The sequence below is a fragment of the Mycteria americana genome, chromosome 14 (genome assembly GCF_035582795.1).
Source record: "Mycteria americana isolate JAX WOST 10 ecotype Jacksonville Zoo and Gardens chromosome 14, USCA_MyAme_1.0, whole genome shotgun sequence".
NCBI lineage: Eukaryota > Metazoa > Chordata > Aves > Ciconiiformes > Ciconiidae > Mycteria > Mycteria americana.
This window is the reverse complement of record NC_134378.1, coordinates 2,596,278-2,621,025: the sequence shown is the minus strand read 5'-3', so window position 1 is coordinate 2,621,025 and position 24,748 is coordinate 2,596,278. Positions and strand designations below refer to the sequence as shown.

General features: G+C 51.4%; 1 protein-coding gene across 1 annotated transcript; it reads left to right on the top strand.

The window, feature by feature from the left end:
• The first annotated feature begins 1,577 nt into the window (after positions 1–1,577).
• Positions 1,578–20,500, top strand: MAP1LC3A (microtubule associated protein 1 light chain 3 alpha). The gene is made up of 4 exons (XM_075516980.1): positions 1,578–1,737; positions 12,305–12,360; positions 18,650–18,756; positions 19,295–20,500. Exons 1-4 carry the CDS (start codon positions 1,698–1,700, stop codon positions 19,455–19,457), a joined length of 366 nt encoding a protein of 121 aa, XP_075373095.1. The 5' UTR covers positions 1,578–1,697; the 3' UTR covers positions 19,458–20,500.
• The last annotated feature ends 4,248 nt before the right edge of the window (positions 20,501–24,748 follow it).

The following is a 24,748-nucleotide window of genomic DNA, read 5'->3' as shown; positions in this document are numbered from 1 at the left end:
TGCAGCGAGGTCTGCATGAATACATTGGGGATCAATTCACTACAGTTCCTCATGCCTCTCATCAAAAAGGGGTTAACACTTTATAACAATAGTAATAAAAAATCCTTTGCCTGAGGATGCAGTCTTTAAAGTTGATCAGCTTGCCATGTCTAATTCAACATTACTGCTTTCTCTTATGTATTTTCTGATTAAAAGGACCTATATCGGAAATGAATGTCTCTACCTGTATCTTAATTATAAAAGTGAATCTGAAGAGTTTACTCTTCCTTACCAGTATGTGTTTAATTAACTACTGCTACTGCTTGGTCATGGAAAATCCATGTTAGCCACAAAAGTAACTGTTTCCTTTCTTGGGTAAACTCTACAAGGAGAAAAGAATTTGTTCGATTGTAGTTAAATATATTTTACTTTTAATTGCTGACACTTTTAATAATTGGAGCAGTTTTTTGATAGATGCATGTTTCATGCCTTTTTTTACAGAGGTTGTACTTAATCCTTTAACATTTTGTGTTCACTTGTGTTTCACGCCAATTCACTGTAAACAATGAAACATTGCTTCGGCAGAACACAACTGTTATTGCGGCATACATTGAGGAGGGATATTAAACATGTTTCTTCATGAAACGTTGACATTCTGTTTGCAGTTGTTTTTTGATTCATTTACAGTAGCTCCAGAAACAGCCTGCCCTATTTGTAGTCGTGCGGCGTTCTTTAAAATATTCAGCATAGACGTGGCTCTGAATGCAGTACGGAAACGACAGACTCGATAGTTGAGAAGTGACGGAGGTAGCCGTGGGAATTGCGGGTATCTGGTTGTCTCGGTGAGATGAGCTTATGTCCGGGTTTGTTGACTGTAGAAGCTCACAGGTGGGCCCAGGCTCTGACCTGTCTCCGCAGGCGTCCCCACGTGGCTGCTTCCCCTCCCACCGGCCTCACCGCATGGGTGTTCGCTGCCCGGAGCCAGCAGTAACGCTCGAACCCGTCTGAGCGGAGATCTCCAGAAGAAGCCGCCGCGTGCTGGTGTCATGGACGCCTCCGCCCTTCAAGCACCTCTGACGGCCCCAGCCCAAGCGCGCTCCCGCTGTCGTTAAACGGGGCCCGCTGCTTGCTCGCCTCTGCCTGGAGCGGGAGAACGGCTGAGTGAATCGTTCCGTCTGGCGGCCGTGCTCCGCCGTTGCATTCGTTATGGCCTGGAAACGACCCTCCGCATGACGTCAGCGTGTCTCTCTCGTATTTGCGGCGTTACAGGGCATTGTAGGAGCTGTGTGCTGATGAAGAGGAGGAACGCCCGCCTGAGGGGAACCCGTCTCGGAGCTGTGCGCGCGCGGGTCGGTGCCGAGAGGCAGCGTTTGCGGAGAGGCCGTTCTGTGGTGCGGGCCGGCCGCTGGAGCGGGGGGCAGAGGGACCCCCGCGGTGCTGCGGCCGGGGCCAGCAGCCCCTCGCCCTCGGCTGGGCTCCCCCCGCCCGCCGTCGCCGCAGCTGCGGCCGCTGCCGCTGTCCCGGCAGAGCGGCCGGGGGCGGGCCGGGCCACGCCCCCGCGGGGCCAAGCCCCGCCCCTGCCGGGCGTGCCGCGGTGACGTCACCGGCCCGCTCCGCCGCAGCCCCAGCGCAGGCCGCGCCGCCAGACGGAGCCGCCCGCCGGCACCCGCGCCCCGGCCCGGCCCGGCCCGCCGCCCCCCCCCGTCCCCCCGGCCGCCATGCCCTCGGACCGGCCCTTCAAGCAGCGCCGCACCTTCGGTGAGCCGGGCGGGGGTGGGGGGTCCCCGCGCCCTCCCCGCCGTGCTGACCTTCGGGGCGACCCCCCCACCCGCCGCGGGGCGGCCGGAGGCTCGGCCGCCGTCGGGCCCCGCCGTGCGAAGCCGGGCCGCGGGCGGGGGGGCGTGGGGTGGGCGGCGGTGCCGCAGCCGCCGCGCGGTGATGTCATCCCGGCCGGCAGCGCGGCGGGGCGCCGACCGCCGCACCGGGGGCCGCACCGGGCCGCGGGGCTCCGGCCGTGCGGCGGGGCCGGCAGCCGGGGGGGCTGCGCCGGGGGGGCAGGCGCTGGAGCTGGAGGAGGGGTCGCGGCCAAGCGGGCTGGGAGGCGTTCGGAGCCCCCCCCCCCCCCCCCGGCTGCGCGCATAGCCCGGCGCCTGCCCAGCCGGTGCGATCCGAACTCCTCGCCCCCGGAGCGCGGGGAGCGTTGCTCGTCACCAGGGTGTTCATGCGTGTACTTCATAGCAGCTTCGGGTGGTAGCCCTCGGCCCGGGAGGTGCTTGCTCAGTCGGCCTCCGTTTTTTGTGAAGCGTGGAATAACAAATTTGTCCGAAGTGAGCATGGCTGGGAGGGCAGCTGCTGCGGTTGAGCTCAAGAAACCCGTGTGCGGTGTTCGCTGAGCCATCGCCCTCCTGTGTCGCGTCTTGTGTATCCATCCGAGGAACTGGGGTGGGGTGACGACTACAAGGGGCTCTGAAATCTACAGGGCGAGGGTAGCGGTCAAGAGGTAAATGTTCTCCTCTCACTCTTGCCCTGGATCCAATCTTAACGCTTTTGACTGTCAGAGCACAATGACCTCCTCAGAAACTACATTCCACGCTCCCCATCTCGTTAGCTTTAGAGTAGTTGTTGTTGCAGGAATTTGATACACCCTCTCTAATTGTTCCTGAGACCCAGAGGAGTTAATGCTCACATCATATCCATCCCTTTGGTAAATGTACGTGGTGGGAAAACTCAAATGGCAAGGAGGTTACCATAGAAGGTACCAGGTTTGATTGCCAGACCCGATAGTGAAATCAGATGAAACATCAACTGCTGTTTCTCTTGACCTTTGCTAGCTGGCATTGGGCGAGGTGCATGTTACTGGCAGGTTACATCCCAAGGGGGGTACCGGTTGAGCTTTACTGCCTGAATAGTGCTGAAATCGGTATATTCATGCCAAACAAGGCCTCGTTTTGTGTCAGATACTGTCCAAGCACAGGTGAGGGCATGTTTCCTACTTGAGTTTTAAAATTGGAGTTTTTTCCTACTGGACTGCTGATCCAGCCCCTCGCTGCTCTCTTGGAAACTGTAAATATTTGCTAATTTATTGGTGCAACCCTTCCGGCCTTGAATGCTTATCCAGCCTTCTCCTGCCACAGCGACTGAGCCAAGTGAACATGCACAAACAAGAATAAAATGAAGTCTTGGTGCCCTGGGATACTTGCTTGGGACCCTGCTGTCGTCTCCTAAGCTACGTAATAAAAGCAATGAAGTCCTAAATCAAACCCTTAGTAACTACCTGCTGTTAAACTGGTGAGAATCAGCTTATTACGGGCAGGAGGAGTCTGTTTTGCCTTTGCGGATTGCTCAGGCTTTGTATGAGCCAGAAAGAAAACAAAATCCGAGGCTCAGAGTAGTTGAAAGAAAGCAGGATTAAAATAGCCCAGGAGGGAAAGGGGGGGTGAGGGAGTTTGGTGTCAGCAACTGCAAGTGCCCCTTGTTTCTGTGTACTTTCCTTTGCCCTTTTGCTCTCTCAGCTGACTGGGCTGCAGAGCTCAGCCAGGAGGAGGGGAAGGAGGAGGAGGCCTGGCAGCCCACGCAGCTGCTTTGGGTCAGGGCTGGAATTGTTCAGTTGGAGAAAGTAAATACAGCTTGTTTTCGTCTTCGAATCATTACACAACAGGAGCAGGAAGCGATTGTTTACAATGCAGTTGGAGAGGGCTGATGGAAAACATCGCCAGCGACACTGTACCCTCAGAATGGCTTAATTTTTAAGGCTTCAAAACTTTATAGAAGTGGAATGGTTCCAAAAAAACGGAGAGAAGGCAGAGTCAGGAATATGACTGTTTACAAAAGGCACCCAGGCTCCAGTTTCACGGCAAGTGGCTTGCTTAGGTCTTGGTCTGCCACCTCTTGCTGAAGATTCTGCTTTCCTCAGTGCATGTTTTCCCCCTTGTATTTTTGAGATTTGTTTTTCCATGAATTTCTTCTACTTGTTCATCTGCTTTGTCTTGGGTCTATCCTGAATAAAATTTCTGGATTTCTATTCATCATTGTTGAGGACTTGAAAAAGAGACTGGCTGGGAAACGCCAGGGGTTTGAGCCAAGGTGTGTTGAGGGCACCAAGCGCTGACTTCTCCCGTGATCTGATGTGCCATTAGTGGTGAGAGGGTGATGCTCTGTGACCTGGTCTGGTCCTTGGCACGTGTGCAGCAGAGCATCTTTGGTCTGGGTGCATGGGGGTAAAATCTGACAGTAACCCTCTGCTTTCATGCGCTGAACCCGACTGTAGATGCTGAGGCGGCCGTCTTCTGTGTAGTGAGATCCATTGTAGGAGTCCAAAACAATTCCCAGAACAAAGCTGTGGTCTGTGTCAAAGGAACAGGGTGTCCGGGCTGTAGCAAGAGCGTGCGGCAGCCTGACGACACCGTTGCACTTCCTGTAAAGAGCGCGAGTCCTTCGGAGCATTGGGTAGCGCTTGCACCTCCCACTGTTCTTGAAATGGTTGTTTTGAATTGGCTGCTCTGCTGTTGCAAGGCTGCCAGCAGGCTTCAAGCTTTGTTTTCAATGCAGTGCATACCCAGTGTGGTTACAGACACGGACCTTAAACCTAGACCGGTCAGCTAACTAAAAGTAAGTTGGCCTCATGTCCCAGCATCCTGCCAAAATGGAGGCACTTCACAGTAAGACACATACGTGTGTGTCCTGTTGGTCAGCTGGAGCCCCTGGCTAGGTAACAAACATAGATGTTTGACCTCAGCCTCTCTGGACTGAGTATTCCCATCCCAGGTTCAGTCCTCTGGGAGATCTGCCTTTACTTCTGAGAAGCCACTTGTCTTTAGAGGAAAGGCAGCGGTAGATAAAGGCAGTGTGTGGAGCTGATTTCCCTCTCCTCTTGGCTCTGGGGAAAAGTGAAGTGTTGCCTTCTGTGGGCACTCACCTAGTGTAAGGCAGCCTTGCTTGTACCAGTTGAAAGACCAACAGTGGATGAGTTGCCTGTCTTGCACACCATCCTGTGCTTGTCATAACGGTTTTGCTTGTTGGTAGCTTGGAAAAGCGTCTTGATCTTGATCTGGGTTGGTTAGCGAGTCAGCTTGGCCTCATACTCTGTGCTCAGGGTATTCATGCTCTAGCAGTTGTGCTTTAAGAGCTGGGATTCCTTGAAATGAAGCTGCTGTTGCAAGTTGATGCTTAGCTGCCTGTGTCTAGTTGTATTAATTACCGAGGACATTCTGTGACATGATTTGATGTGGGGTTAATTATCAGCATTGAAGAAAATATTGGTATAAGAAGAACTGAACAAAACATCCAGAACAAATGCCAGCCAGACATATAGACCACAGATATTGATTTTTTAATATCAATATTTTTGATTCTTTTATATAACAAAAGGTCCTGACTGGCAGCCAGGATAATAAAGCCTGTATGTCCTTTGTTCATTACTTAATACTTTCTTTACTACGAAGACTTCAGGTATCCGCTTGAGCCAGAACGGTGGACTCTGATGAATCTAGGAGCTGTAAGACTGGTAGACCCTTGCTGCCTCTGTCATTGGGTAGCCATGAGCCACAGACAAGTCATCTCCCTTGGCTTCTGTGTTCCTTCTTTGGTCAGTCCCAGTGGGGATGACGGTCAGCAGAGTCACTCCGGAGGTTGTCCGGTGTGTCACCGTGCTTGTGTGACGTTCTGCAGCCAACCTGCAGTGTGTAAACACCTCTGACTCTGTGGTCACGCAGTTGTTTGCTGCCTTTTGTCTTCAGAAGGCAGTTTGGAAATAGGCTGTGAGAGAAAATGAAGGAATAACTTCAAGACTCTTGTGTCTGGCACGTCTCCCCAAATAGGCCCTGCAAATCCATGCATGTCCAGACATGTTTGTGCACAAATAGCAATGACCCAGGCTGTGCAAAGTCTCTTTGTGCATGCACGTGTGTGGTGTTCTGCATTAAAATACAGTTCTGTCAAGAGTGCCAGTTCTTTGTTTGAGCAATTTGAAGTGTCCTGAGTAGTTCTGAGAAATTTGAGTGCATTCCTGCTGTCTTGGAGGCTTATAATTGTGAAGGTTGTCAAGATGGAAGAAAAGGTCAAACAAAAGCTGGAGGGAAGCCCTTGCAGGGGACAGCCTCCTGACAGCTCATACGGAGGGAACTTGCTGGTCTTTTTCCAAGGCTAGTGAAACTGTGATTACACGTTCAGCAAAAAAACCAGTTCCTTATCTGGAACTCTCATGTAAGTACTCCATATGCCATCCAGACATGGCACAGAAGGTGTTACCTGTTTGCCCCCCAGGCTCAGGAGGTGCAGTGAGTTGGAAGCCCTGTCTTAAGCTGTTTGAATGATGGAGGTCCAGTGCTCATCCTGCATGGCCCACGGCAGGGGTGACATGGTACTGTGCAACCAGAGAACAAGTGTCTTGACATGAATTTAGACTTCACAGTCTAAATTGTTGTGTGGCTCTGCTTGGTCATGAGCTGAGCCCTTATCATGGATTTGCCAGATACAAATACTCATTCCTGGAGCCAGGCTCAAAATCATACTCTCAAATTTTGAAACTGCTGAAAAAAAAAAGAAAGTGGTTCCTGTTTGTCTTTTAAAATCCATTTTCAAACTCTACTCTGGAGCCAGGAAGATTGGGAACTTATGCAAATGAACAAGACTGCTGAGATCCTTCTGCAATCACAGGGCTCTGGGAGTTAGGCATTCAAAAATCCTTCCAGACATTACACATCTTGTAATGAAGCTGTAGAACGAAATGGATGGTCATGCAGACAGACTATCAGTTGCTCCACATTGATGTTGGTAGTACCTTCCTGTGACAGTGGAGCATCAGGCTCTACCTACACCACGTTGCAGAGACGCACTTTCTATCAGACAATAACTTGTCTTATAGAAAGACTCGTCTGATAGAAAGACAGATAGAAAACAGCGTAGTTTTGGTCCTGAGTCATTCGTCCTGTCCGGCGCCCCTCCAGCTTTGCAGCCAGAAGAATTAAAATACAACCAACGATCAGAATCACTGTCAGGTTTCTGCAACGCTGCTGTCCTACGTAGCTTGGGACAACAACCCTTTCTTAGTAGTGAGGACAGCTTTCCCAGGGCACGGCTGGCCTCACAAGCTCTGCCCTCCTTTCCTGGATGTGGGAGTCTCCTCTTGCTCCTCCTGCGGTGCCACTGGCCTGAGAACGAGCTCTCCAGCGTTGGGCAAGGACAGGTCAGGTCAGCTGTTGTGTGAGCCATGACGCATACACAGGGGTGTATTTCCTGGTGGTTAGAGGTGTCTGGCCTTAGGGTGGTGTGATATTACAAAAATATTTATTGATGTTCATCTGGAATGACCTGCATAACTTGCCTGTGTCTTCAGCAGTTGCCAGCTCATCCCAGACATATCCTGATTTCAAACCATCCAATGCCTCCTGTCCTTGCAGAATATCTCTTGGAGAGAGGGCCACGTTGTAGCAACCCTCTGCCCTGGGACTGACCGCAGCAACTTCTTGAAGAAACGTGTTCATTTTTGCATCTGCTTCAGATCTGAGGCAGATCCACCCCCAAGCTGGCTGGCAGAGTCTTGTGGATGGCAGTGAGAAAGCCACAGGCTGGCAGCCTGCTGCAAGTGGCAGGGATGTCTGCACGCTCCCTTTGTGCTGTGGGCAGCTGCACCCGGAGCCCTGGGACATGGGACCACAGGGAGAGGCAGCAGCTCCTGGCTCAATTTCTATTCTCTGCTTTGCTTTCCACACATAGCTCTTGCTCAGCTGAGGAGCTGTTGACCTGGTAGCAAGTTGATGACATTTCCAGGTGGTGTTTTTTCATAATGGTGTTTTCTTAACAGCATTCCTGTTGGTCACAGGCAGCAGGGCTGGTCATAGAGTCCATCCACTGCCCCAGGGCAGCACCAGTGCCTGGCCAGTGTTCGTCTAGTGTCTCCTGAAAAATGCTGTCCCTTACGCAACTGCACTGTTGGAGAACTTGCCATGTGTTTTCCTTCTGTTCCACCATCTGTATCTTTTGTCTGATTAAGCTCTTTTGCATCCAGGGCCGTCCTTTCATCCTGTGTCTGCACAGCACCCAGCACAGCAGAGACCTGTCTCCCATAGACAGGGTTCCTGAGCACTGCTGATAAAAAAGGTTAATGCTCAGAAAGTCTGGCTTAAAATTTTCTACTGTTCTCCTTAACTGTCATAATGATCTCATCCTGCATTGACGTGGGATATGTTGTGTGCTGACATCTTTGGGAGAACAGCTTGGGAAGGACCTCAGTCAAGAAAATAGCTGAGATTCTGGTGTTTTGGGCAATTTGCAAGCTTTGCTGTTGGTACTTAACAGTTGAAACAGCAGTTGGAGGAGAAATCGGCAATTTTTCTGGCATGTGCAATGCTACAAAAATACTCCTGTCTTTCCATAGGCCCTAGCAGTGAAATTTTGCTGGGAATAACCAATAAAAAGTGTGTGGTTTTTATCTTGCTGCCATCGTGAGCTCTCACATCCTGGCACTGGGGAGAAGCCTGGCTTCCCTCGTGGCAGATGCGCAGTGCCCACACCTGGGAGCAGAGACAGTGCTCTTCCCTCTGTGTGCAGTTCATTGATCTTTGCTCAGCTCCTTCAAAACAGCAGCTAGCTGTAGCCCCTTCATCCCCTCTTGCTTGGAGTCCCTGAGCTGCTGAGATCAGGTGTGGTGTTTTGCTTCTCCTTGCAGCGAGGAGGGGCCAGAGAAAAAAATGCAGATACAGACTGGGTTGTGCAACAGTTCTGGTTCGCTTTACATATAGGCTAAGGATTAACTATAGCCAGGTCTACAGAAAAGGGGAAAGTCTTAACCTCAGTTAGCACAGCTATAACTTGGGAGAGCTGCAGGAGACGAACAAGGCTTGTAAAATCAGAGCTGTCGTATATGAAATGTGAGCGTGCAGACACTGCTGGTGAAAGGGTGGAGGGAGCGTACCTGTCTGCAGCACCCACCGTACGTGGGTGAGCTTGGGTGCTAGGCTGGCATCTCCATCGGTGTCTCTCTGAAGTGCCCTTTAATGGTTTTCTCTTTATTCCTGTGACTTGGATTAGACTACATATACATTAAATTAAAGGTAGTATTTATAGCCATTCCTTGCTGTGTGGTGTTGAAGATGCTCTCGTGAGACAGAAAGGCTGAGGATGGTGTGGGTGACCATCATCTATTTCTTGCGGGAGATCTCTAGCGCCTGAACAGAAGGTTCGCACAGTGCGCACAGAAATTACCCTTGTGCAGGTTCGATGCAGGATAGCTTCTCCTGATTCCCAAGCCTGCTTGGTTGGCTCTCCAAGGCTAGGATGGGACTGAGTGTGCTCCTTAGCAAAGCTTCAGATGTCCTGGAAACTTCTGCCTGAATCTTCAGGCACCTGAACAGCTTAGGTGGGGTTGCTCCCAACTGCCTTCCTGTATGAAGTTTCTGAAACAGGCCTCTCCTGGGCAGAGGAGGAAGTGCAGTGCTTTAGGCGCTTGTAGTTGCAATCATACGTACCTGCTGAAGCAATCCAGCAGCCCCTGGAGCAAAGCAGCACCTACTGTCATTGCATTGTCGTAACCTGCAAATCAGCCACCTCCCGCAGGGTCCTCTGAGATTAGAAAGGCTTCAAAAGCTGTGGGCCCATCTGACCAGAGGAACTACATCCTGGGCACACGGCAGGTCTTAGAGTGGGACAGAGGAGCTGCCACTATGGTGCATCAGACTTGAGGCCGCTTGAGAGCTTTATCACTGGTGGCTCGTGGCCTTAATTCCGGCTGAGAGTGGAGTCAGCCAGACCTGGAAGAAACGTGCTGCAGCAGCAGCCTGGCCTGCCTCTGTCCGAGGCACGTCCAGTCTGCACCCCTTGGGGGACAAAGGACTGTGGTTTCAGGGGTGGGATCCTGAGACACTAATGTGTAGCTGGATAGATGATGTACCGTTTTATTCTCTGTGTGGCATCTTTTTCCGCATGATGGACAGGGGCACCTCTGGCTCCTCTGTGGAAGTGAAGGTGGTGATGGCTGCCAGCCTTGTGCTGGAGTTGGTGATGCTTCCAGAGAGCAAGAAGGGGTATCAGGCATGTGGATGCTCTTTGGCGTTTGGCACGTGCAGCCTAGACTAGTTGGATGCTCTGAGATTATCTACATTACTAGCCGTGATAACATGCAAAGGCGGCAAATTTGCCTTCGGTGAATTGCGTCTCAGACCCTTCTAATAATTACCTGCATTGTTGGGGCTTCCTGTGCAAACAGTTCTGTCATCCTACAGGGAAGTGCATCATGTCTAGGAAGTTCATCCACATGGCCATCTGATAGCATGGAGAGAGAAGCAGGATAGGGTGAATACTGAAGATGGAAAAACTAGCCAGCCATGAGGACAGAGCTTTCTGCAAGCTCTGTTAATACCCAGCAAGTCTGAGTTGACTGCAGTAAAGCTGCCTAAAGTACTTACGCTGATACGTGTTGTCCACTCATGCTCTGGATCTCCAGCCTTTCAGATGCTCTGTCCTGCTGAAGCTTGTACACAATGAACACGTGGGAGTGGAGCTCTGCAAAGGGGGGGCACGTGCTTCTGGTTGGCTGCTCAAGTCGGGTGCTGTGCGTTGGGTGCTTGTGTGCTGGGTGCTTTTTGTCACTGTGTCCTTCAGCGTTCCTGAAGAGGCATTGCTGTATCAGCGTCATGTACAATGCTGATTTCTGCGTAACTCCTTGCTGACTGGTGCCTCAGGGGAATATTGTCCGTATCACAAGGATAACTCTGGATGCCCTGGAGCATTGGATCGGGTGAAAAGGAAACATGAGGAACTACACCGTCAGTCATAAAACCCAAAACAAATATGCCTAAATTTTCCATTAAATCCTAATAATCTTGCTCTGTCTTGCTAGCCCATGGAGTCCTACAAGAAAGGTCTAGCAATTCCTAGCAGACGGATATTTTCCTCTCAGAGGAGACAGAAATGGTGCTCAAAAGCTTCTGTGATCCGGTGATTTCGTAGTCTTGTGGCCTCTAAAGAAACCCCAGTCTCTTCCCAAAGTAGTATCTAGCCAAATTCAATTTATAAGCAATCAGGTTTTATTGAGTGCTTAGAGGAGAAATGCTCAATGTTTGCGGGGAGAAAACACACTCAAACATGTGCACTTATCCTGCCCTACGTGAGCCTGGTGGGTCATGAGAAACGAGGGCTGCGTGAAGCAGGTAAGGGGAGTCAGGCTTGAAGCAGGTGCTGTGCCGGCAACTGTGTGTGAGGCAGGATGATCCCATGACAGATCCTGCAATACCCAGGTCTTGCATTTCTAGGCAGTCCTCTGTCATTGGCCTTCACCCCCTGGCTTACCTACTGTGATCCATGAAACTGCTTCCCCTGCGCACTGCAGGTGGGCTGCTGTAGGCTGTGAAGCACTTCCCAGAGTAACGGTAATGCAAGGAGGAGCGTGGGTCTGTAGTGTCCCAGGAAGAGCACACGCAGAGCCGAACCTGGCCCTGGTATGGCTTCTTCCTCTCCTTTCTGCTGCTTTGGATTGTGGAAAGTGGAGGGTCCTATGGTAAAGCAGTGAGGGGGCATTGGAATTCTCCTATAAGCTCGAAGAGTGTACAAGCTTTTATGTGCTGCCTGTTGTGTGTGTCAGTAAACATGAACTCTGGAGGAAAATCAGTTAGAAAGTGTGAGAACAACTGCAGAAAAAATCTTTTAGTACATGGGTGATTTCCTTGCGTAAGTTTTTCTTCCTGTTTCCGTGACAGGTCTAGAAATACTGTCAGGCCAATAGCTGTTGTAGCTACTACGTAGATCGATGATAGTGAAGGAGTCCTCCTTGGCAAGGCCTGTCTCTTTGGCACTGAGGCACTGTGCCAGATAGTGCTTGGAAGTGCACAACAGGCAGAAGGAAATGGCTAAAACCCAGCCCCAGTTGGAGAATCATCTCCTCTGGGGAAGCAGCCAGGAGATACAAAGAGCCTGAACTTCCAGAGCTGAGACCCTTAAAGCTGTGCTTGCTGCCCGGCACTGATGGTCATGAGCTGCATTTGCTTAAGGTAGATTTAGGAATACAGTTTCGTAATCCTTATGGACTCATTTAAGTAATTTGGTTTCCCAGTGTGTTGCCCAGTTTTACTGGGCAGGGTAGCATGTCCCTGCCTTGGGGGATGACTGGGGTGGTGGGAAGCCATGAAGGGTTGATCACTGAAGCTGACATCTGGCTGACTATCTCACTGCTGCAAAATGTTCAGAAAAGGCCTGATGAACAGAACTTGCATTACTTTTGCAGTGTCCCTCTTTGTCAGTTTGTGACTTGCACACAAACCTTGTTACCTCGTTTTTGCCTGAACTAGCACAGCCAGATGTTTCTAACTTTGTTTCTTTACTTCTTTCTTTCCAGCGGATCGTTGTAAAGAAGTACAGCAGATCCGAGAGCAGCATCCAAACAAAATCCCGGTAAGTTATCATTCTCACTGTTCTGCAGTAGGCTGTGTTCTTGTGACCTCTCTGTGCTGCCGGATAGCCTCCACCAGCCAGCCACAGAGGTTACAAAACTTTTCTTCCCAGAATCGACACAGGACACTCTCCATAAGCCTCTAGTGCCTTGTGCATGCCAGCTGCTCAATAGTAGACCACATTCTCAGCAGTGCAAAATACAGTCTTTCTCTTAAGCTTCATGCCTGCCCTAGGGACAAGGGACTGATTTGATCTCAAATCTACGTCCAAGCTAGTGCAGCAGGAGAAAACTCTGAAGTAATGGCCTTTTGTTGTTGTTGTTGCAGTAGCTACCTGACTTTTCCTGGATAACCTGGTAAGGATTTTTCTGCATCTGCCCAGAGAAAACTGTGCAAGATGATCTTTGCTGTATTGAAAGCAAAGAGAGTCTGTTAGGAGAATTCATACCACAGCCGAACGGTCACACCTGTTTTGTGCTTTCCCAGCATCTGTTGTTGACATGTGTAGGTGAGGCTCCATGAGTTGCCTCCAGTTCTTCCTGCCCATGTCAGACCTAATATGCTGTCTTGCTCTTTGGCTGTGAGTGTGCTTTTGATATCCTAGCTGAGTATTTGCTTCTCTTCCTGAGGAGATGGAGAACTTAGAGAAATAACATACTCAGGGCTTACTTGAGTTAGTATTTGCAATACCATAGCATGTATAACCAAAAAATGGGGTGTGCTCCTAGTTCAGCTCGCTCTCAGTGTTGGATGAACATGAGCCTTGTCTTAAAATTGCATACAATCTCTCAGTATTTAGCCTTCAAGGCTTAATGTCTCAAACTGCTCTTGGCGCATACTAGTCCATTCCTGCCTCTCTCTTCTTTTGATTTTAGCACAGCATCTTCTAGCAAAAAGAATTCTTTCTCTTCCTTCTATTCCACCACCACTGTGGTGTCCATGAGTTGTCAGCTCAGCAGAGCAGGACTTGCCCCTTGCAGCACACTGAACACCAGTCTGCCACATCACCTACACATTTGACCATGCTTTTAACATGGTTTTCATGGTATTAGGCTGGCTCTGCATTTCTCCAGAGTTGTGGCAGAGCTAATTACAATGCCTTAAGGCTCTAGCAATAAGGAGAGGCTAGAAATAAGTTGTGCATAAAATATACACACATGCATATATCAAGTGCCCGTACACAAATGCATGTTGCCTGGGAAATGAACAGAAGGAGCCAGATGCATCCACATGCAGAATTTTACTGGCATTACCGAAACGTGGTGGGAGAGCTTCCATGGCCGGAGTGCTCTTTGTGTTGAGGTCAAACACCATGTGCCCTGGGAGAAGGCTTCTGTGTCATCAGGACCTGGCCACTGGTGTGGTTATCTGGGGAGTTGTGTGTGTGCGGGGAGGTTTAGCCATGGCAGAGACCTGAGCCCTCCCACACCTGCTCCAGTGACCTCTTTGTTCAGTGCCTTATTGTCCTTGAGAGCGTCCTGAATGCCAGCGCTGTGAGAGGGTGAGGGACTCAGCTAAACGCTCAGCCGCTTTGCTTTCTGGGCTGACTGACACGACAGGGATACGTTTAGCTGCAAGTTCTGCTGGAGCAGTAAAAAGAAGCAGGAGGAGAGAAGGGTGTTGAAGGCCTTGAGGGGTCCAGCTGTGTTTGTGTCATTGGTATCTCTCAAAGCCTGGTCCCGATTAGAGCATGACACCAAGTTTGATGCTGTCTCTTCTCTTTTACATAGCAAAGTTCCCGCAAGTCACTGTACGTAGCTTTCAGCGCTAGGGCTGTGAGCAAAGCCCTCATACTGCAAAACGGAGCATGGTGTGGGGGATAGCTGCGGGTCTGAGCAGTGCAGTGCAGGCAAATGGCTGTAGGAAGGTCTTGGTCTTCTGTGAAAGGCAGGAGCTGTGTTTGCCAAATGACTGGCTTCCCTGGAGAGATGCTTGGAATTAGCAAAGGGTTTTGAGCCCACAGCCCAGGGGAGTTAGGGAGAAGATGGCCCAGGTCACACCCTTATTGCTGGCAGAAATCACAGCGAGCTGTGCTGCAGCTGCTGCCCTCTTCTTGCATCTCCAGTTTCCACTCAGAGCCCTTGAGTGAGTCCCCTTTTGCTTTGACAGAGGGCCAGGAGGATTTACAGAGTGCATGGCCTGGCTTTGTGCCCATTTCTCTCCTGTTTCCATGAGGGTACTTCCAGAGGAGGCTGAGGAAGGGGCTGTGCCACATACACGTGGGGGGACTGCGTGGGGAGAGAGCCGGTGGTGTGTCTGTCTGAGCCCACCAGAGACAAAGCAGTAGATAACTTGGACTCTGCCTGAGGTGTGGAGTTCTCTGCTTGTGTTTGAAGGGAAATCGCATCCCAGGACGCCTCACTGGCATGTGTAATAAGGAGATAGGCAGGAGCTAGGGGCTCCCCAGTGTTTCCCTGTCCACCTCATGCCAGGGACTCCTTTGCTGTCTCTGCATTCCCCAAAGCTGGCTGCACTTCCATGGTAAAAAGTGCTGACCACAGGAACACACAGCTCTTACTGAGAAGGGCATGGCTGTGTTGGCAGTGAGGTGCTGCTCACGCTTAGCTCTGCTGGGAAGGAGCCTCCAGCTGCCCCTTGCAGGCAGCTGTGGTGTGGCTCCTCCTCGGGCGGTCAGAGCAAGCAGAGAGCTTCCTGCCTTCTCGCTGGGACCTCCGTCCACAGCCTCAGCAGATGCTTTAGAAATCATCTTCTGCCCTGTTACAGGATAGACCGAGCTTATGCCTGCCCATTGCCCTCGCCTGCTGTTGGCCCCAGTGCTCTCTTTCTGGAGCCCATTGAACTGGGGCCTGTTGAGGAGCAGTTGCAAGCTTTAAGCCAGCTCTGGTGAGCCTTGGAGGGTCTAAAATCACTGGGGAACAGCTTGTGCTGGGCAGCACTGGGAGCAAACCATTTCCCAAAGCACTGTAATGCTAAATTCAGTGAGGCCTAATGAGTCACGAGCTGTACTGCTGCAGAGGGTGGGTTAGGGGAGAGCCACCTCTCATGCTGATAGGGAAGGCTGAGGGTGTGTTTGGGCCATGCAGAGAGGTCTCTGTTAGGTTATGTGAAAAAGCTCATCTGCACACCCAGAGAAGAGCATGGAGAGGCAATGGCAGGTGAGGGAGCCCAAATAATGCCCTGCCCGGCACAATGGTGGACAGAAACCCAAATGATGGACTTGGAGGAAGGGACAACCTTGTCTGGGCTCCTGCGAGGGCCGTTCCGGGGAGCTGCAGACCCAGTGTCCAGGGCTAACACAACTCAAGATGGATCAACACCAGAGCACTTTTTATAACACCCCTGTATGTTCCCCAGTATGGGAACACCCACTAAAGGACCTCCACCCTGCTCAGCCAAAGGGGGACACGATGAGGCTGTTGGTGCTGTCTGTGTTCGTGTGAGTGCTCTGCATGTCTGTGTTGACCTCTGTGGCTGGCCACGTATATAGGTATGTGTGTGTTAGATACACGCATTTGTGCGTGTGTGCCTACTGGGAATACATTCTCAGCCTTGCTGCTGGTTGGACCTGCGGGCATGGCGCGGTGGCAGCCTTGCCTCTGTCGGGCTGCCAGATCTGGCCCCATTCCCTATCAAAATCTCTTTCCACCTCTTCAGACTGGCTTCAGAACAAGGGTTGCGTTTACAAATGCTGCTCAAGCCCCCTCTGCGATGGGATCGGGACCCCAGGCTCTGCCCTAAGCCTTTCCACCTGTGCCCAGCTCATGCTGTTTCTGCAGTGAGATCTGTGGTGCGTTCCCACTGCAAGAGCAGGTGTCCCATGCTGAGGAAGCCCCTGGCCTGAGGTGGCAGATTGGGAGAGGATACGGGAGGGGAGGTGGCTTTGTATACAAGCCCTGTGGCCACAGGGATGTAATACTAGCATTTGATCATGCGTTTACCTCCAAAGCTAGACAAGAACGTTTTGTCCATTGGCCACCTGTTCCCATAGCTGGGTTACCCAAATAGCAGCTCATGTTCTGGAAACAGAAACTCTTGGAGCTGTTCTACCTGACACGCCGTCTGTCTGCTCAGGGCACAAGGCAGCTGCTGCTTTAACAGGCAGGACATCCTTCTTGGCCCATTCTTGGACTAATTGAGAGGCTTTTCTTTGTGGGATGGAAATGGCTGGTAATTAGAGACATCTGCCTCTGTTCCTGCTAGATGTAAGTGAGAAATGAGGCATAGCCCAGGTGTACAGGGCCCTCTCTGCATGTAAAGGTATATGCACAAACAGTTGCTGCCTAGCTGTCCCTTTGTGCAAACTACTGTTAAAAACTCGAGGTCCCGCTGTTGCCTCCATGTTTCCCAGTGGCCAGAGCAGCATCCCTGTAGGTGGCTGTTGTGAGTGTCCAGCCCCTTGAGACTATTCATCTCCCTATAGCCAAAATACTCATCTGTCCAAGTAAGATTCAAATTAAATACAGTAGGATGGTTCTGCTTGTCTTTGTCTTTCCTCTGCTTTCCTCCTGGAGGGAAGGAGGGACATGTTAGCAGGTTGGTAAGGGGCATCCTGGTACATGATTTAGTCTGCTGCAGAAAATTGTTCTTTCGTCAGGGCCCCATCTTGCAGAAGGGGCCAAAGGAGCAATACCTGGCTTTCCCTGGTCTTTTTCTCTGGCACTCTTGCTCAGTATCAAGAGGAGACATGGCCAATGTGAGAATACATTGGTGGACTCATGGGGGCCTTCATATGCTGCTTGTGTGGCCCTCGGGCTCCTGGGTTCCCCTTGTGTGAGCTTTGTCTGGGATGGGCTCTTCAGAGGGTATTTAGGTGCAGAGCTCTCACCGAGGTGCTTCACACCCCTCCCTCATCCGGGAACTGCCTGCAACATAGCTTGGCCCATCCTGGTGGGCCTTGAGGTGAGCCCTGCAGTCTGGGGAACTCATCAGATATTCCCAGCTCACTGGTGATACCGCAGCATCCCAACCAGAGTGTCTGATTTGGCTTTGGTGCAGACAGGCAGCAGGAGTTACATTGCTCCTGCTGACAGAGGCTGGTGTGTCAACAAATGATTAAGGGAAAGGCAAATCAATGTTCCCAGGGGTTCGCCTGATCCTTTTGGCTCCACAGAGCCATCATCTGGGGATCCTGATCTCTGCATGCTGTTCCATCCCTCCACTGTCCAAAGCCATTTGCAGTATCCCGTATATTTTTGGAAAAGACCTGGGAAAATGATTATGGGAAGTCCTTGCCTTACAGTGAAAAATAATGTTCAGTCTCAACTCGGAGAGGATGATGAACTGGTTAGTATACAAGTGTCTTTCTGTGGAGGAAACAACTAGGTACTGGAGAGATGTGAGGGTAGAGTATCACTGTAATGGGAATGTATTGAGCTTTATAAGTAATATCATTACTTACTTTAACTGCCTACCACCTTGTTTCTTAGAATACAAATAGTACATTTCCAAGCAGGTTTAGAATAGCAATTGTAGCTGTCAGCAGAGACTCCTTAACAGAAGAAAACTGAACAGAAATCATTGTTTAGCCATTTCAGAATGTAGGTGTGGTAAGAGCTTTCCCAAGCAAGACCCCTTGCAGGGGAGGACAGGTCAGGCTGTCCCCGTGGTGGCACTGTGCTGAAGTGCCCTGGAAGTTCACCGCGCAGTTGTGGTGGCACACGGGAGAAGTGGCCATGGGCTTCTCATCCTTTTTGGAGTCAGCGTGTCTGAGTGTTAACATGAGGAGTGGGACTGGCGAAATCCAAGCTCTCCTTTCTGAAGGAATGCCTTGGGTGGCTTCACAGTCATTCCTAAAAACTGCTTGTTTGGGAATATCCATAGCTCTTGCTGAACCACCAGGGTGACGCTGAATGGCAGCAGCCCAGAGCTGTGGCACGAAAGGGAAGGAAAATGTCTCTTGCTGTGCACCGTGAGTTCAGTCCTTAGCTCTAGCCAGCAAAACCCTTGGTTTCGGTCAGTCTGAAAGTGATGTTAAAATACACTTCACTCCTCTTCCGGATCTCCTGCATGTCGGGGGAGGTAGCTAAATCAATGCACTAATGCCTACTGTTTCTCAGACAGCCAGAGCAATTGATGCTTTAGTTCACTTATCTTGGATGCTCTCCACTGTCTGGCTCAGGCAGACAGACGACTCTTTGCTGAAGAGCAGTCTGCAGCCAACCTGATGGTCACTGCTCCTGTCCTTTTTTTTGTTTTCCTGTGAGGGTGAAGGGAAGTGGGGCCTTACCTCAACTTTTCCACTTGTGCTAGTTTGATTTGTGTTTGACCTTGAGGCCAGCGCTTGGGGCACTGTAAACTGTGGCTAACCCTACCATTGCCTTTCTCCCCAGGTCATAATCGAACGCTATAAAGGGGAGAAACAGCTGCCAGTGCTGGACAAGACCAAGTTCCTTGTCCCAGACCATGTCAACATGAGTGAATTGGTCAAAATAATCCGGTGAGTGGGGTGGCCCCAGCTGGGAATGCTGTGAACCTGTCTTCACCCACAGGCCCTGAACAGAGTGGTGGGGTGAGGATGAGGCAGAGGCAGCTGCTGAGGGTGGGGATGGGGATGTGACAACCACAGCGTCCTTGTGTTGTGGTACAGACTGTTTAGGGGGGTTGGGGCAGGGCAGGTTCTTAGCATCTGGTGAAGAACTGTGACCTCTCCCTCGTAGGGACACTCCATGAGCTGATGAGGGGGACTCCGATCCCCTTCTTTTATCCTTCAGCTCAGATGGAAGAGGCCCCTCTGCTTTGCCCTTGCCAGCAGCGCTTGGAGAAAGGGGCTTTGCAGACTCCTGACTCAGGTGGCCTTGAAGCCCCGAACAGCTCAGCTGGGCTCATAGACACCATGTCCTGAGCGGGTGGGAGGAGGTCCTAGCTGTGCAGGCCTGGCCCCATATGAACAGCATTGCTGGTGGGAGGTAGAACTTGCTGTCACAGTGTCTACCCCAGGAGGGTTGACCCAGGCCCTCCTGCCCTTGCCCCCACAGGCGTCGCTTGCAGCTGAATCCCACCCAGGCTTTCTTCCTGCTGGTGAACCAGCACAGCATGGTGAGTGTGTCTACCCCCATCTCGGAGATCTACGAGCAGGAGAAGGATGAGGATGGCTTCCTCTACATGGTCTATGCTTCCCAGGAGACCTTTGGCTACTGAGGCCTGCGGAGAAGTGGCATGTGGAGACAGATGAACTGTGGCGCACAGGCCCCCAGCCTTGGAAGACGACACAACCAGAGGCTCACAAGATGGGGACTGTGCTGGCTCCCTTTCTCTCCCTCCCTCCCCTTCCCATCACCCTGTCACCAAAGAGGCTCGTGGCGTGTGTTGGACTCGCACAACCCTTCACCTCTGTGTAGATTAGTCCCGCTCCCTCCACACCCACCCGCCCACGTGCGCATGTGGGGCCTCGGCTTCCCATCCCATCCCCTTCGTGTACCCTTCAGCTGCTCTCACTGTGCTGTGTATGTGTGTGTGCGCGTGTTTGCAGCCTGCTGCCAAAGCAGTTCGGCCGGTGATGGAGAGAGGACAGGGCACTGCTGCCTTCGCTTTCAGCACAGGAGAGCCGCCTCTCCTCCGAGACGCTAATAAAGGGCAGGAGATCTGCAAAAGCAGCAAACAGATGTTACTGTTGCTCCCCGAGTTTTAATTGATTTTAATTACACCCATATCAGATTCTTGGTGCTACTGAGTAGATGTAGGCATCTCTATAGGACTGTGGATAATGTATATCCTTTAGATTTATTTTATTGGGTTTTTTGTTTGGGTTTTTTTTCTAGGGATAGATTGGAATGGGGAGAGGGGGCAATCTTTCCTGTATTCTGTAGGTAAATAAATCAGGCTTCATTGCACTTTAAAGCATAGTAGATGTCAGAGCGGAATTTACTTTTAATTTATACAGGTTTGGCATATATAGTGCTGCTCCTCTGTTGACAGTTGTACCTAGATTGTCTTTTTTTTTTTTAAATAAAATTGATTTCCCTTCTCTCTGTCTCCCCATTGCATGCAATTTTTCAGTCTCAGTGTGGCAAAGAGTTCGCTCAAGGAATGTACTGATTTATATTTGCTATGTTCCTGTTTCTTATGTATTATACCAAAAAATGTATATGATAAAATCCCACCCAGTTTAATCTATACAAAGGTATATATATATATAAAATATATATATATAAAATAAACATAAATTGAAGTCGTGTCTTGTAGGAATGTTCTGTTCCCATCTCATTTGTCTATGTTCACATCCCTAGTATCAAGAAAGAGTGATGTGTGTTCCCCATGTTCGCTGGTGCACTCTATGCCTGCCCAAGCTTTGGAGTTGGTTAGCCCAAGCTATGGCAAAAGCGGCTGGCTGGGGTTGAGGGGCTGAGGCAAAGGTGGAAGCTCAGTTTGGAGGACAGAGCACTGGATGGTGATGTGGGAAACATTGTTATCCTTGCCCTACCTGGGGCATAGTGTTAGGTAACTCTCTTGTCCTGTGACCAAGTTTCCTCATCTGGGGAAAAAAACCCTCTGGTGCAGGGCATTTGCAAAGTCTCTGCTTTTAAAGGAAACTGAGCAGTGCAGGAAGACTCCCTGAGCACTCAGTCAAAACTGTTTTCCAACCAAACGCGGGGCCGATGGCCATTTAGCATTTCAGTGTATTTCCCTGCCCCTCTGCTTGCTCTACTTCCTTTGCACTGCCAGCAGAGAAGGGTTTAGATAGTTTGCCTGAGTTGCAGCTGACTGTCTTGTTTATGTCCTATGCCTGCAGGGAATCTTCTGTCCAGGAAAGGAGCTGGTGTAAGGGACAGATCCAGCAGAGTGCACGCAGATGGGTAAGCCCTGAAGAATGATGGTGCAAAGCCAGCTGGAAGCACAGCAGTACAGGCGAGCAGTTGCCCCCCCTTGTTAAGCACCAGCCTCATGGTATTTAAACTAGTCCCTGAACTAAGCTCCTCTCCCATCTACTTCCCTGTGGGATGGGCTCCTGCAGGTGATGGGGCTGTGCCTTGCTTTAGCAGCCCCACAGCAGCAGCAGCACAGCTGAGGCTTCTCCCTGTAGCAGATACAAAGGAGTAGCAGATGTGCTTAAACAGAGTGGGCTGGAGGCCATGATGGGGTATAGTAGTGCAGCTGAGGTGTCCCACTCTCTCCCCCATGAATGCAGTCACCTGGAGATGTGCCAATTCCCTTCACCACTATGGCTCTCTGCTAAACGTGACCTCAGACAGTGAAAGGATGCTTTCAAAAGGCAGAGCTATGGGGGAGGCAAAACAGCACCGCCTGTGTCAGCTTATCTTCATAGAATCATAGTACAGTTTGGGTTGGACGGGACCTTTAAAGGTCATCTAGTCCAACCCCCCTGCAATGAGCTGGCATGTCTTCAACATTTTAGAGAACAAGTCTGATGAGGAGCAGCCGAGGGAACGGCGGTTGTTCAGCCTGGAGAAAAGGAGGCTGAGGGGAGACCTTCTTGCTCTCTACAACTACCTGAAAGGAGGTTGTAGAGAGGTGGGGGTCAGTCTCTTCTCTCAGGTAACAAGTGATAAGACAAGAGGAAACGGCCTCAAGTTGCGCCAGGGGAGGTTTAGATTGGATATTGGGAAAAATTTCTTCACCGGAAGGGTTGTCAAGCGTTGGAACAGGCTGCCCAGGGAAGTGGTTGAGTCACCATCCCTGGAGGTATTTAAAAGACATGTAGATGTAGCACTCAGGGACATGGTGTAGTGGGGGGCTTGGCAGCGTTAGGTTTATGGTTGGACTTGATGGTCTAAAAGGTTTTTTCCAACCAAAATTATTCTATTCTATTCTAACGAGATCAGGTTGCTCAGAGCCCAGTTCAACCTGACCTTGAATGCTTCCAGGGATGGAGCATCTACCACCTCTCTGGGAAACCTGTTCCTAGTGTTTCACCACCCTCATTTTAAAAAATTTCTTCCTTATATCTAGTCTAAATCTCCCCTCTTTTAGTTTAAAACCATTATCTCTTGTCCTATTGCAACAGGCCCTGCTAAAAAGTTGGTCCCCATCTTTCTTAAAAGCCCCCTTTAAGTACTCAAAGGCCACAATAATGTCTCCTCAGAGCTTCTCCAGGCTGAACAACCCCAACTCCCCCAGCCTTTCCTCATAGCAGAGGTGTTCAACCCCTTGGAACATTTTTGTGGCCCTCCTCTGGACCGGCTCCAACAGGTCCATGTTGTTCCTGTGCTGACTACCCCAGAGCTGGATGCAGCACTGCAGCGGGGGTCTCACCAGAGCGGAGTGGAGGGGCAGAATCCCCTCACTCGACCTGCTGGCCACGCTTCTTTTCATGCAGCCCAGGATATGGTTGGCATACTGGGCTGTGAGCGCACATTCCCGGCTCATGTCCAGCTTTTCATCTACCCCTTGAGGTGCCTGCTGTGGGCTCCCTGCAGCTGGTCTTACTTTCTCTCTGCAGACGGGCAGAGCGTTAAACCAAAGACTCGCGAGGTTTTGTGGGTAGGCCAGGCTCTGTTTCCTGCCATTGGGGAATTTTTATGGTACCCCTCGAGGCGAATTAAACACACGTTTGTGCTTAAATTAAAAAAAAAAAAAAAAAAAGTACCTGAGCGAACAATGCGTTGGGCGGAGGAGTCTTACCGCAAGAAGCGGTTCTACGTGGAGTCTGCAAAGATGCGCCACAAGCAGATGCCTTACATCCGCTCGCACCAGCACCCCTCCCGGGAGCGGTTTGCACGGGGCACCTCAGCCGGGCCGTGGGTCCATCTCCCGGACCAGCTCTGCTGCCCAGAGGTGGCCCCCCAGAGCTCCCACTCCAGGATGGCTACAAGGCAAAGAAAGGAGGCTGTTTCTTATCTCATCACCCAGGGAAACTGCCCTCCCTTGCAGGGAGTCCTTCTGTCTCTGGCATCCCTGCTTCCAGCCAGTTTAACCCCTTCTTGCCCTCCGTGCCACATCATTCCTCCGTCACAAATTACCGCGGCCGAGCACTTACAGTTTGCATTTCCCCTTCCCTCTCAACTAGTTGTCTTGTCTCCTTGCGGGACCGAAGGCCTCCCTTCCCCAGGGGATGCTGCACGGGAGACTGTCAAAGGCCAAGCCTGCGGCACAGCAGGGCAGTGAGTTCCCGTTAGAGAGGGGGTTGCTCCCACTGCTCCCCTTCGGGTGAGCCCTGGCACCGGCTGCTTGAACCTGCTCAAGTGCACGATTCTGGGCCCCCACAATACACCTGCCTCCCCGCTCCGGACAGACGAGACCCAAACGACACATGGCAGAGCGGTCCCCAGGCGGAGACGCCACTGGCCATCCCAGGCGCCGCGACGGCAAGTATTCGTGCAGAGCTTCTGGGGGAGCTCCGTCTGAGGAGAAAGGGCCCTGCAAAAAGGATCTCGAGGCGAAGACCAGCATTGTCCTTCACACAAGGTGAAGACCAGGCTTCCTAGAACCGGACCCGTCCCTCCACTAGCCCGGCAGCAAAGCTTGCTACGAGAGACAAAAATGCTGGCTACTTCTCGCCTCCATAGTTAAGATTCCCCGTCAAATTGGGTCGTAGCGTGACAGAGGCTGTAGGAGGGAAGAAGATGAGACAGATCACTGCAGGGAAAATGCCCAGACACGGTATGGCCTGGCTTGAATGAAGGCAGGCACAAGCAAGCACTTGGGAGTCAAGTCTTTATTGCAAGCACAAGCAGGGGGGTGTAAAGTCTGTGTTTGCTGCCTGGTGGAGCTGCCCAGGGGCTCTGCGCCTCTCTTGCCACGCACCTCCTCAGGACATCGTCCACAAGCCTCCCAGCGAACGCCCTCCTTTCTCACACGCGCTGCTGGGGCTCGCCTCAGGCAAGCTTCACGCGCGCTGCTCTGCGCCGTGCTCCTGTCTGGGCAGGGGGCTTCGGACCCGCCGGAGGGACGGGCTGCCTGGAAAACTGTGGGCCCATGGAGGGGAGGGCGTCTTCAGCGGGATAGCTCTCCTTTCCATCTCGTGGTGCGGGCGGTCTTGCGACACGCCTTCCAAAATTCAGTCCGGGGCTCACCGCAGGCCCAGGTTGACAGATCCGCTCTAATGCAGAGTCAACGATCCGACTTGCCATGGCCTTTATAGCCAGAGCGTTGGCTAAGGCTCCTGGCTCTGGCTTGGTTTCTCTCTCTAGCGTCACTCTTCCAAGAACCTCAGGGACGATGGTTCTGGCATACCCAGCCCGTTCTGCATGGCGCTGCTGAACTCTGGAGACGGCATTTTGGATGCTCTCGCTGGCAATCGTGCGACTCAGTCGGCAGACATCAGCAGCGGTTGTATTTGGCAGCGGTTGTAACACAGGCAACTTTACTCCCTTGCTTGCTTCCAGGCTCTGCTGTTCAGATGCTCTGGGGAATCCTCGTCCTTCTTCCAGGCCCTGCCTTGAGAAAGGCACCTGGGACGGCTGCGGCTGTCTGTTGGAGACATTTCCCCGGGGAAGCTCCAGGATTTCGGAATATTTGCAGCTAGAGTCTCG